Source organism: Erpetoichthys calabaricus, chromosome 3 (genome assembly GCF_900747795.2).
Source record: "Erpetoichthys calabaricus chromosome 3, fErpCal1.3, whole genome shotgun sequence".
NCBI lineage: Eukaryota > Metazoa > Chordata > Cladistia > Polypteriformes > Polypteridae > Erpetoichthys > Erpetoichthys calabaricus.
Window position 1 is genome coordinate 50,582,509 of NC_041396.2, and position 12,908 is coordinate 50,595,416.

At 36.8% G+C, this 12,908-nt stretch overlaps 2 protein-coding genes across 2 annotated transcripts in view; one reads left to right on the plus strand and one right to left on the minus strand.

Annotated features, from left to right (window-relative positions):
* LOC114648027 (adhesion G protein-coupled receptor F5-like) overlaps positions 1-12,908 on the minus strand; it is a 395,766-nt gene that overhangs the window by 29,570 nt on the left and 353,288 nt on the right. The window lies entirely within an intron of this gene.
* LOC114649284 (meprin A subunit alpha-like) overlaps positions 1-12,908 on the plus strand; it is a 46,267-nt gene that overhangs the window by 18,945 nt on the left and 14,414 nt on the right. The window contains exons 7-8 of the mRNA XM_051925638.1: positions 4,233-4,408; positions 11,417-11,638. Coding sequence (XP_051781598.1) covers positions 4,233-4,408; positions 11,417-11,638 — 398 coding nt within the window. The remainder of the gene's footprint in view (positions 1-4,232; positions 4,409-11,416; positions 11,639-12,908) is intronic.

Below are 12,908 nucleotides of genomic sequence, written 5' to 3' on the forward strand. Positions count from 1 at the left end.
CTTTGGACTGTGGGAGGAAACCAGAGCTCCCGGAGGAAACCCACGCAGACACGGGGAGAACATGCAAACTCCACGCAGGGAGGACCCAGGAATCGAACCCAGGTCCCCAGATCTCCCAACTGCGAGGCAGCAGCGCTACCCACTGCACCACCATGCCGCCCAAAGTAGGAATATGTAATAAAAGTTTGATAGTCACTTCAGCTTCACTTTTACACAAGGCATCTTGTTGCACTATGCCAGTTTTGGTCATTTTCTTGCTACATGTGTTGCCAAACCAACTGTCTCTGGCTTCCACATTCTTCCATTTTGTTATTCTATGATTTCACACTTCAGTGTTTAATTAAGTTGTTGCCACCCACTCATGCTTAACTTTGATACTCTTTAGCTTAGGTTTATAGTGTCTCTGTATTACTAATCTTCTTCCTGAGTTTCTGTGTAAAAGGCTTCTGTAGTTTACATTTTTTATTCTATTAATTATATCAATCCAAGTACTTATTTCTACTTGTTACTATTACTTATTAACATTCTAGCATTTGTCAGTATTGTGCTAGATTAATGACCTCAGAAAAAGTAGTATTAACCAATCTTATTAGGTTCAGTTAGTTGTGCCTGCTTGGTAGAGGAATGGGCCAAAGAAATCTCCATATGCATTGAGAGCCTGAAGAATAAACACTACAGGAAACAGCTGTTTGCAGTTATTGCTGTTTTAGCTGATGGTATTAGTTAATTACCACAAGGATCATTTATTTTTTTTCAAAAGTGAACAGGATAGTGAATACGTTTCTTTCATTAATCACTGAAATAAGTAATTGGATCTTGTTTTTGTAGACAGTGAGAGCCATGGCACTAAATGCCGCATATAATTTATACATACAGTGGATTCAGAAAGTATTCAGACCCCTTCATGTTTTTCACATTTTGTTATGTTGCAGCCTTATCTTAAAATCAATTTAGTTAATTATCACCGCCTTGAGCATGGGAAAGGTGCTATATCAATAAAATGTATTATTATTATTACCTCAAGCAACTCTCAATACCCAAGAATGACAAAGCTCAAATAACATTTTGGAATTTTTTGCCAGTTTCCATCTATCCATTATCCAACCCGCTATATCCTAACTACAGGGTCATGGGGGTCTGCTGGAGCCAATTCCACCAGCACAGGGCGCAAATCAGGAAGCAAATCCTGGGCAGGGTGCCAGCCTACTGCAGGGCATGTATACACACACACACACACACACCCACACACCAAGCACACAGTAGGGACAATTTACAATCGCCAATGCACCTAATCTGCATGTGTTTGGACTGTGGGAGGAAACTGGAGTACCCGGTGGAAATCAACACGAACCCGGGTCTCCTAACTGCAAAGCAGCAGCGCTACCCACTGCGCCACTGTGTCGCCCCTTTTTGCCAATTTATTAAAAAAAAAACCCCCATAAATTTAAAATTGTCACTAGTATTCAAACCCTTTACTCAGTACTCAGATTAAGCACTCTCGACAGTATTTATAGCATGAAGTCTTCTTGGACATGACAAGCTTTGCACACCTAGATTCTTGGATTTCCTCTCAGCAGATCCTCTCGAGTTTTGTCAGGTTGAATGTATAAGAATGTATAAAAATGTCTGTCATTCTTAAATAGCTAATGCAATATTTTGGTAAACCCCTTAAATTAAAGCTGAAAGTCTACACTTCAATCACATAATGATTGCCTTATTTCAAATCCATTGTGGTGGCGTACAGAGCCAAAATGATAAAAATTGTGTCACTGTTCAAATACTTATGGACCCACTGTATCTTTTACTGAGGCTTCTGTCCAGTCACTCTGTTATAAAGCCCAGGTCAGTAGAATGTTGCAGTGATGGTTGTCCTTCTGCAAGTTTCTTTTTTATCCACAGAGGCGCTCTGGAGCTCAGCCAGAGTGACCATTTGCTTCTTATTCATCATTCTTACCATGGACTGCTCAGTTTGGCCAGGTGGCCAGCTCAAGGAAGGATTGTGGTTTTTCCAAACTTCTTCCACTTAAGAATTATGAAGGCATTTGTACTCTTGGCAAGCTTCACTGCTGAAGGATTTTTGTAGCCTTCACCAGATGTGTGCCTCGCCTTGCAGGCAATTCCTTCAACTTCAAGGCTATATTTTCACTTTGACACATATTGTTAATTCTGGGACTGTCTATGGACAGGTACGTGCCTTTTCTAATCATGTCAAATCAATTGAATTGACCACAAGTGAACTCTAAAGAAGGTGTAGAAATATCTCAAATTGTGACCAATAGAAGTGGATTCACCCAAGTCAGATTTCAAATATCATAATGTGACATTTCAGTTTTTTATTTTTAATATATTTAAAACATGTCTAAAATTGTGTTTTTGCTTTGTCATTTAATGCTATTGAGTGTTGCTTCATGTTGGAAAAAAATGAATTTAAATCATTTTAGCACAACTAACAGCTGTAACATAATAAAATGTGAAAAAAGTGAAGATGTCAAAATAATTTTGAAATCCACGGTATGTAAACTGAATGGAATGATTTTGACTGTTTACTAACATAGCATCTCTAACCTATAAATTTCAATTTCTCATAAAATTTGCATTTTGCTTTTCTGCTGTTCAGTACAATATGGAATACAGCCCAATTGCTAATACCTGAAATTTATTGTAGAATAAGCAGTTATTTTGTGAGACTCAAGATTCTGTAGAAATAAAATAATGTATTCATATGGTCTTTATGTTACAATGTTCTGTTACAGTTGAACCTGGTTATGAGTTTAGACAGATGTTCAATCTCAACTCATCTTGCTTCACAACAGCCTCATGTCTCCTAATCAACAATGGCATATGAGTGTGGACCATTAATCTGACTCCAAATGATTATTTTCAGTCTAAAGATCATTTTTTGTATTCTTGAAATTGAGTTATAAAGTTATAAGTTAATATATGAGTCAATGTACTTACATTTGCAAAGGTTTAGGCTATATACCCCTAGAAGGCAATGCACCTAAGGCTAATAGTCTCATGTTATATGTACACTTGGAGATTAAGCACTAATTAACTAACAAATGCTTTGTAATAAAACCTTATGGTCTAAGTAGCATTTTGTAGCGTGTGTTACATAAATAATATTTCACATGCAATCTCAGAAGCTAAGTGCCATTTCTTAGCATATGTTTCAGACTAAAACCTCAGAGGCTTGGAGTTTAACTTAATTCAAATCCAAACTATTAAACAATACTCACAAAATATGAATATTCAGACTCTAAACCTCGGAGGCTCAGTTCTGGTGTGTGCCTACAGAAAAGGGGCTATAGTCTTTCAGCATTAATTACAATTAGGCAAATAATCAGTCAAATTGTACAATAGCTGACAATTAGGCAAATAATCAGTGAAATTGTACATTAGCTGATAATATATTAAAAGCAAACTCAAGATTCTGTAAACTAAAAGAAGATAATAAAAGTATAAAAATGCATAGACATGCATTCTGGAAGACATCATTACTTTTCTTCTCTTTGCACACCCAAATTAACCCCTTTTTATACACTGAGAACCTAAAACAAATGACAGATCAAAGCTCATCCAATAGGACATGTGGCATAAAATCTTCAAACAATTAACAACTGTCCAATTTGCTGCCAAGAAACAGAAAGAGAAAGGAAACAGAAAACACTGAGCCCTGAGAAAACATTCATAGGATCTGCTTCATTAATATGCATATTTGTAGGAAGAGTTTTCAGAAATATCATATAAGAAACTTGACTTTCTGAAGAAAACCCTCAAAGAGTCACCATACCTTTAGGTATTAATTGAAGACCAAACATGCCCATGAAGGAATTGCACATGCCTTAGAAATTCTCAGACTGATTGCAATGATCTTTGAAGACATAAAATTGTATGACAGTCCACTTGAGTAGTGGAAAGTTTTCAACAGCTGTGTTTCCATAAGAAGAAAAGTGCCCATATTTTCCTAGTTCTCCTAAAGTGAAAGGCATACTTTACTTCCCAGAGTCAATCAGCAATATATTGCTAAATCAAATGTAATTTTTTTGTGCTGCATGCTCCAAATTCCTATGCAAAAATGTCAAATTTATTTAAACTGAATTCTCTACATTCTCCATGCATTGCAGTACAGGTGTTTGGGGTATAGGAATGTCTATCATTAGATGAGTACCTGAACCTTAACAAATGTTTACCACCTTAAAATATTTTCCTTTTATTATTACCATGCAAAGGTGCTGGTCTTTTGTTGGTGACCTACAAACAGGCCAGGAGTTGTCACTGGGGGATGGATGTGATCATAAAGCTGTGATTGAACATGAACTGCTACATGCTTTGGGATTTTACCATGAACAGTCTCGCACAGACCGAGATGATTATGTAAATATACATTGGGAAGAGGTCCAGCAAGGTGATGTAGATTTTAATGTTTGCATATTTATTTTGAATGAAGGTATTTATCAATAAACATCCATCCATCCATTTTCCAACCCGCTGAATCCGAACACAGGGTCACGGGGGTCTGCTGGAGCCAATCCCAGCCAACACAGGGCACAAGGCAGGGAACCAATCCCGGGCAGGGTGCCAACCCACCGCAAGACACACACAAACACACCCACACACCAAGCACACCCTAGGGCCAATTTAGTATCACCAATCCACCTAACCTGCATGTCTTTGGACTGTGGGAGGAAACCGGAGCGCCCGGAGGAAACCCACGCAGACACGGGGAGAACATGCAAACTCCACGCAGGGAGGACCCGGGAAACGAACCCAGGTCCCCCAACTGCTAGGCAGCAGCGCTACCACTGCGCCACCGTGCCGCCCATCAATAAACATTAACTTGGTTAATTATATTACAGATGAGTACAGTAATACCTCAGTTAATGAACCCTCTGAGAACAAAGCACCTTTATAATGGAGTCAAGTTAAAATGTACAGTGGTGTATATGTAAGTTTAAGCACCAGTCTGCTGCCATACTGTGGTAGTCACTGTGCAACTTTTCTACACAGAAAAGGCATTGATGTCCCGTATACTTGAGAGCTTAGGTATTTCACACGTGCTGCAGTTGTTTTAATATCTTTATAAAATAATATAATTTTCTCAGTATGTCACAAAAACATAGAGCAATATCTTTACATACAAAAATGCTAATTGTTAAGAGGGTAGAAACTGAATAAAAGAAATGCCACATTTCTGAGTCATTGCGGTTAGGAAAGGTGCAAGTGCAGAGCATGGATGAGGGGGCATGGATAGCCAGCCCTTACATGCAAGCATTTACAAGGTACTTCTTCTCTACTAAAATCCACTTGCCTGGGTGCATGGCCACCAGGAGCTCTCCTTAAGGATCCTGGCATGGTTGAGTGCATGGAGGTAGTGAAAATGAGGCAGATGTTGCCCTGAAGTGACCTTTTAGAGACATAGCTGGTGGTATCAATATTCAGAGAAGAGATCAGGCAGATGGAGCCACATGGTAATAGGGCAGTGGTGCTGGCAACAAAGTCCCCACTCCTCCTCCTCTACAGCATGATCATTACAATACATATCTATATTATTTTTAATGAATAATAATGATAATAAACTTTCTTATAATGAACTAAAGTCCTGGGGCCTCATGCATAACGCCGTGCGTAGAATTCACACTAAAATATGGCGTAAGGACAAAATCAGAAATGTGCGTACACACAAAAAAATCAAGATGCATAAATCTGTGTGTTTGCCAACTTCCACGTTCTTCCACTCCATAAATCCCAGTCACCGTGAAAAGTAACGCATCTGCACATGCCTGCTGCCACTCCCCGAACTCCTCCCAGAATTACGCCTCTTTGAATATGCAAATCAATATAAATAGCTCTTAAGCTCAGCGTTCTGTGTAAACCCAATAGCAAAAGCATGGGGTGAAATAAAAGAATTTCAGTGAATACCAAGTGGAGGCAAGGAAAAACGTACTAAGTGTTGGTTTGAACAGTGGTATAAACAACAAAAGGAAGTTGATTGAGTGACATAGAGTATCGGAGAAACTCGAAAGCTCAAGTTCACAAAGTCGCACAATGCCCAAATTAAAAAAGAAGTTGTCAGATATCAAAGTTGCTGTGAAAAGGCGAGTCATAGCCCACTGTCTGAGTGTCATATGAAAGCTTATTAGGGTACAGACAAAAAAAAAATAGGCACACAGTGGGGAAAAAAGCACAAAATGTCAAGTTTAATCTCGAAATTTCCACTTTCGTATAAACTTAGTTTATTTTGTCATTAAAGTAGAACATTATAAACTTCATCTTAAAATCATTTAATTTACTAGTTTCTCAAATCCCATCATAACTAAAGTAGCAAGTTAAATGCTTTGTTTTTGTATTTGATCTTCTATGTGCTCTATGTGCGTGAATCACTATGTGCTTCTTAAACGGGCTTTCTCTTCCTCCGACAGGACACAGAATCCATTACATTTGTGATATTACAGCTCTCTGAATAATTAAAATACTGAGATGTATACTTGATATAATTTTCATGATGATAGGAGTTAAAGCATGTTATTAAATATGGGAATACGGTGGCGCAGTGATTGTTCCTTCCTCAAGCAAGATGCTTGCTGCACCGTGCGTGACCTTTGATGAAATAATTTATTGCAGCAGTACTGTTTCTTTCAAGCATACTAACGCCCAATTCCTGTCCTTACTTTTCTTTCTCCAAATACCCAATCACCACACAATCAGATCTGTAATAGACGTTAAGCTATCTGTAAGCTTAGAACGCCGATTCTTCAAAACTTTTAAAGAACATTAAAATATCTTCGTAGTACATGTTTAATTATTCTATCCATTTATCCTTACAGTGTCGCGCCAGCCCCAGCAAGAATACAGCGCGAAGCAGGAACAATCCGTGAACGCTAGCGCTGCGGCACCGTGTCCTCACGTTTCATTATTAACAATATAGATTATTTAAATGAAGTTAAAGTTTTATCTGTATAATATAATAAACATATTCTGCTGCATTTCATCTTAAAAATGACTAGGGGGCTTTGCCCCCTGCTCGCTTCGCTCGCCAACCCCTGTGTTTGGTTAATCGGATATATAATTTAAAATTTTTTTTTCTTTGGAATTGTTTCAATTTCATTATTTGCACTTTTACTTTAAAGCTTCATTAAAAACAATATTTTTTGGAGACACATTGTGATAACACAACGTATAACTGCCCGTGAGTGAATATTGTTTCTGTTTCTGTAATAAATAATCCGAGTTTTTCTAATGTTTGTCCCTGTAATTTATTGATTGTTATAGCAAAAGCTATTCTCACAGCAAACTGTAAACATTTTAATACGAATGGCATATCACAATCTCCTTTGGTGTGTAATGTTATTCGCGGAATATATACATTACCTTTCTTTTTGCCTGTTAAAATTTGCATCGTTTCTCCATGATCATCAATATACACCCAACCGAATTGTGTATTCTTTGAAATTTAACTTGTCGTTGCTTAAACTGTTCCGGGACCATAGATTCTCATAGCGTATGGTCCATTATTGTGTAAATCCACGTTTTGTGCACTGAATGATGCAAATGCGGAAAGACTTTGTTGTCTACTCTTTTTTTCTGACCTCGATTTGTCCTGCTATTTTTTCAATTACACCTGGTTCTGATGATTAATCACCATTTGTTTGCGGTAATTCAATCTTTTCTATCTCTTCTTTGATACTGTAGCGACTGACATGATAAAGTGTCACAAAAGTGGTTGAGCAATCGCTAACTTCCTAACCCCAAACACTACTTTCTAGCACCCTCTCCAATGCCCCCCCCCCCCTTACCACATCAATCAATACCCCGCTATCAGTCTTCCGTGCTGTACTCCGCCCTCCCTCAATCGGACCGAACAGTCACTTAAAACCAAAAAGCCCTCAACCTGGCTGGGACGCTACAATACTTTTGAATTTTACTGCTTTCATATTCTGTACCTTTGTCTGCACGTGTATTGCGCCCTCGTTTGTTTGAGCCTTTCGAATTCCACTGCTTTCATAATCTCTTATCTGCCTTTTTTTCTTTCCAACGCCTTTGGGTCTCTATTCTCCGTATTGTCCTTATACACTTTATATGTGCTGAGAGCACATGATATGTGTGTACTATGTGCTTTTACACGACTGAGTTTTTTTTGATGGGCATGCTCTTATATAATATCTTTTGTAAGTAGGGCGTGTCTTGCAAGAATCTCATGTTTCACGTCCCTGCGAGACGGCTCTGGGACAGTCTCTTGGCACCAAGTCTCATGTTTACGGTCCCCGGGAGACGCCCTGTAGCAAGTCTCTTTTGTCTCGCGGGTCTTTTAAATGTCTTCCGAGAACTTCCGAGAAGATCACATATCGTAGCTTTGCTTTTGCTTTCCAGGATTTTTTTTTTATAATAGAGAGATATCATTATCATATGTAAATACACGCTTTATAAAGTGGCTCAGGTTGTGCAATATTATAACTGTATCGCAAGTTTACAGTGAGGTGATTATACTAATAAGTACAAACAGTTCTACAAGGAGCACTTGATGGACTGATTGAGTGCATTTATAGTTCTTGGGATGAAACTGTTTCTGAACCGTGAGGAAAGGCTCTGAAGCATTTGCCGTATGAGAGCAGTTCAAGAGACAGCATGGCTGAGGCAGCGTGTTCTTGATGCTGTATGCTTATAATCTCTTTCCAATCAGCTGCTGTAGAGCTGTGATTCTCCACTCAGATACAGTGATATAAATATTCCGAGTGGTGCAGTGAGAGTAATATGGAAAAGGATGATCCGCTGTGGCAACCCCTAACGGGAGCAGCTGAAAGAAGAAGAAGAAGGTGCAGTGAGAGTAACAACGCTAAAGCAGCTATGGTATTGTAGCGTCCCAGCCAGGTTGAAGCGTTTTTTTGACTGTCTGTTATGTCCAATTGAGGGAGGGCGGAGTACAGCATGGAAGACTGACAGCGGGGTATTGATTGCGGCGGTAAGGTGGGGGCGGGACCCAGGATGGGAGGAGGGTTTGGAGAGGGTGCTTAAGAAGGGGTGTGTTTGGGGTTATGAGGTCTGCGTTCTTTTTCTTGATTGTTCAAGTAAAAACTTTTTGGTGAGACTTTACTACGTCTGTCTGTTTTTTCACTTCTTCTCTTTTTGAGCCTGACGCGGAGGTCACTACAGTATTTAGAATAGCTTGACCATTCTGTGGACCATTATATTGTTGCAGGTTAATTACAATCAGATGCATTACACTAATAAACAATATGCGGTTAATTTCAGTGTATTTATAAAGCCACGTCAGGGATGTGGATCTAAAAAAGAAAGGGAAACCACACTGGAACAGTAGCACTACTTTGACCCTGGGTGCCGCCAGTTTGCAAAACTGAGCGTAGAACTTGCGTATGCCAAACTTTAGCTATTGTGAAAATGTGTGTGGCTTTAGGCCAAGTTTAGGTTTTATACATCGCGATTTGAGTGTGGAAATGGGCTTACGCAAAATTTTTTTTACTGTTTAACAGGTGTTAATTGAGGAGTGTATCTACCTCTTGTTGTTACCTTTATTAACTGAGGCATTACTGTACAGTAACGTGTTGATGAATATGGTATTGAAGTTAATTAGAATTTTTTGTGTTACATTTGTAATCATTTTAAAGTGGAAATCCTTGTGTTTCATTATCTAATTTGCATAAATCTTTGTTTACAGTAGCAGAGATTTTGTGTTACTTACATGCTCAACCCAAATTTAATGTTCCTTTTTAATATATTTGACAGTACAAGCTTTGCATTTAAAATGTTTTTTGAACATTTCACAAGTCTCTATTCAAAAAATAATTGCAGGGTATCGCTAACCACCACCACCCAAAGTTATTGTTCTTGAGATGTGAATCTAGGACCTCCTGATTACAAGCTTTGAGTTCTACTGCTGAACCAAATATAGAACTCCCATTTAGCTTTTGGGCAGATTTGGCTTCTAGCCTGTAATGGGGGTTGTTGTTCAACTATGAGCATCATTTTCAGTTTTGCTGTGGGTATGCTGTCGGTTACAGCATAATTTGTCTCTCTTGAAAGCATATAAAGTTGTTTTACTCAAGAATTTAACATTCTTGAATAACAGAGCAGACAAAGTAACGCTTTCACAATATAACAATATTCATATAAAAAATCACATTTATGAAAACTTTCCGTTGTGCTTTCAACCAGATTATAGTGACGAAACAATGTATAAATAATGATCAAAGTAAAATTTGTGTTCTCTACTTTTGTATACCATCAGTCATAAAATGTGCTTCTGAAATGTCTTGAAAATAGTTATGCACCCTCTGGAACTGTCCTAAAGTGGATTTATATGTGTTTAATTGGATGATTACTTAAATATCTCTCCAAAAAATATAGCGTTCTATTTGGTGTACCATAAGGTTCTGCACTTGGTGCACTCTTATAAATAAAGTATATGCTGCCGTTGTGTCAGATCAATACTGAGCTCAGAATTCATAGGAGGCATGCAAGTGACAAGCAGTTATACATTGTGGCACCAAGTCAAAGGAATGCTTTAAATCTACTGGTGAATTATCTGTCCTATGAATTCTGTTTTTTTAACTAAATCAAGAAAAGACATAAATTTTCCTTGTTAAGAGTGAACAAAAAGGAATAAGGTTTAAACAAGTTAGAAACTTTGTTGTAACCCTTGATTCTTATTTCATATTTAAATCTCAACTCATTAAAATATTAAGATGGCCTTTTTTCAGCTAAGGAACATCACAGGACTTTATCTTACATGCCATGATTCTAAGAGGATGACTAATGAATTTCTTGTTTCTCATTCAGAATCTGTTTTAGCATCATTTCACTGGCACTCCATTTCACTTATTGATTTTTTAAAAAAATCTGAACTTTTTAGCACCAATACACATCTCTGAATGCTTGATATGCCTGAAACTGAACTTTAAGATCACAACAAGAAATGTGTTGGAGTAGGTTTTTGTTTTATACTCCAAAGATTTGAAGCTCATTGCCCCTCAATATTCATAAGAGGTCTTCTATTACCAGTTATACAAAATGGATCAAAACTCATGTTTTACTTGACATTTACTGCAATTAGTAGTATTTTATTTGTATTTTATTATTATATAATCGTCACTAAATCTGTTCTAATTTCTTATTTAATTTTCCATGATTATTACTCTTAAACTAGGTGTGGTAAGTTTTAGTTTTATTTTTTTCTATTTTTTTGTTGCTTTATTTGGTGAACTTTGATCTATAGTTTAAAAGTATGAAATGACCTCCATAACAAAAGTTTTCCTTTTTTTTCATTAATAAGCATGTAACATTTCAAAACCTTACACTTACTTGGTCAAATATTAATAGACACGTAAGCAGTTTTGTTTTTCATTTACTGTTGCAGCACTGTTGTAATGCAGTTTCATTATAATTCTTTTTTATTGTACAGGAAAGGAACACAATTTTGTCAAATATAATGACAGTTTTATTACTGATCAAAATACTCCATATGATTATGAATCCATCATGCATTATGGGCCATATTCTTTTAATAAGAATGTGAGTGCACCCACAGTGACATGCAAGATTCCAGAATTTGATAATATTATTGGCCAGTATTTGGACTTCAGCAATATGGACATAATACGGTTGAACAGAATGTATAATTGCTGTAAGTTAATTATACTATTTTTTTATTACACTGTTTATAATTTGCATGTTTTGTTATATATTTATATATGGACATTGAGCTTATGAAAACTGTTTACATTTTTGTACTACAATATTGAGTTTTGATGTGTTTAATTTAAATGATATCAACACAAATAAAAACTTTGTCAAAGTGAAAGAAACATTTACAAACCTAAATATAAATCTAACTTTTTGCTGTTTATGAAGTTAGTCATACTAGGTGGGGACTATGCAGCAGTTTTCTGACCTGGACATTATCAGATCAGTATCCATATGTTGACTATTCCATTTTAAGCTATTCTACTGTGGATGTGTTTAGTTGGAAGACAAATATTTCCTCAGGTGTCCTAAGGTTATTTTTGTTTTCATTCCAGGAATTCTCATACTTTGCTATCTTCAATTTACCTTCTGTCTTCGAAAGTCTTCTTCACAATGTTTCACAGACCATAAATTATTCTTAAAACTTGGCCTTAATCTCCCACATACCTTCTTCAAAATCATAATTGAGGAGTGATGTAATTAATATCTTTAGTTTTGCTACATGCACCCGAATAATTATAGCCAAATGCCGTCTATTTTAATCACATCCACAGTCATATTTCACTACCATATACGTATAATATAGAGTAGTTTTGATCTTTACCAAAAACGTTAAGGTGATTTTTTGTACAAACTTACATGGTTAACCATCAGCTGCCTCAAAGCCTTGGGGACTTGGTTTGATTCTCAGTTGCTTCACTGTCCATGTGTTCTAGTGCACCTTCTCCATGTCTGCATTAGTTTTTCTCATACATTCCAAAGACGTACAGTACATGTTAAATTCATTGTGAAGTGTAAATTGAAATGCTATGAGTTAGTATGATTGTGTGTGTACACGTGCCTTGTGATGCTCCTTCAGGGTTGGTTCCAAAGTCTGAGGCTGTCTGGGATATGTTCCTGCTCCCTATGACTCTAAAACTGATTGTACCAAAGCCTAGGAGGGTGAATACTTTTTATAGCCTTTGTAAATAACAAGAAATAATATATTTCAAAGATTTTCTATGAATATTAGTGAAAAGAGAAAATTGTAAAATATATGACTGAAGTCCCACAATATCCTTCATTCACTATATTCTAAAGCTGACATTTTTATGTCATTTTCTCTTTTACATTTATTTTGCATTATTGAATCAGCACCTTTTTAATTATAATAACATTAACTTGTTAAAAGTAAAATGAATGTATTTTTCATTAAACTTAAACTTAACTTA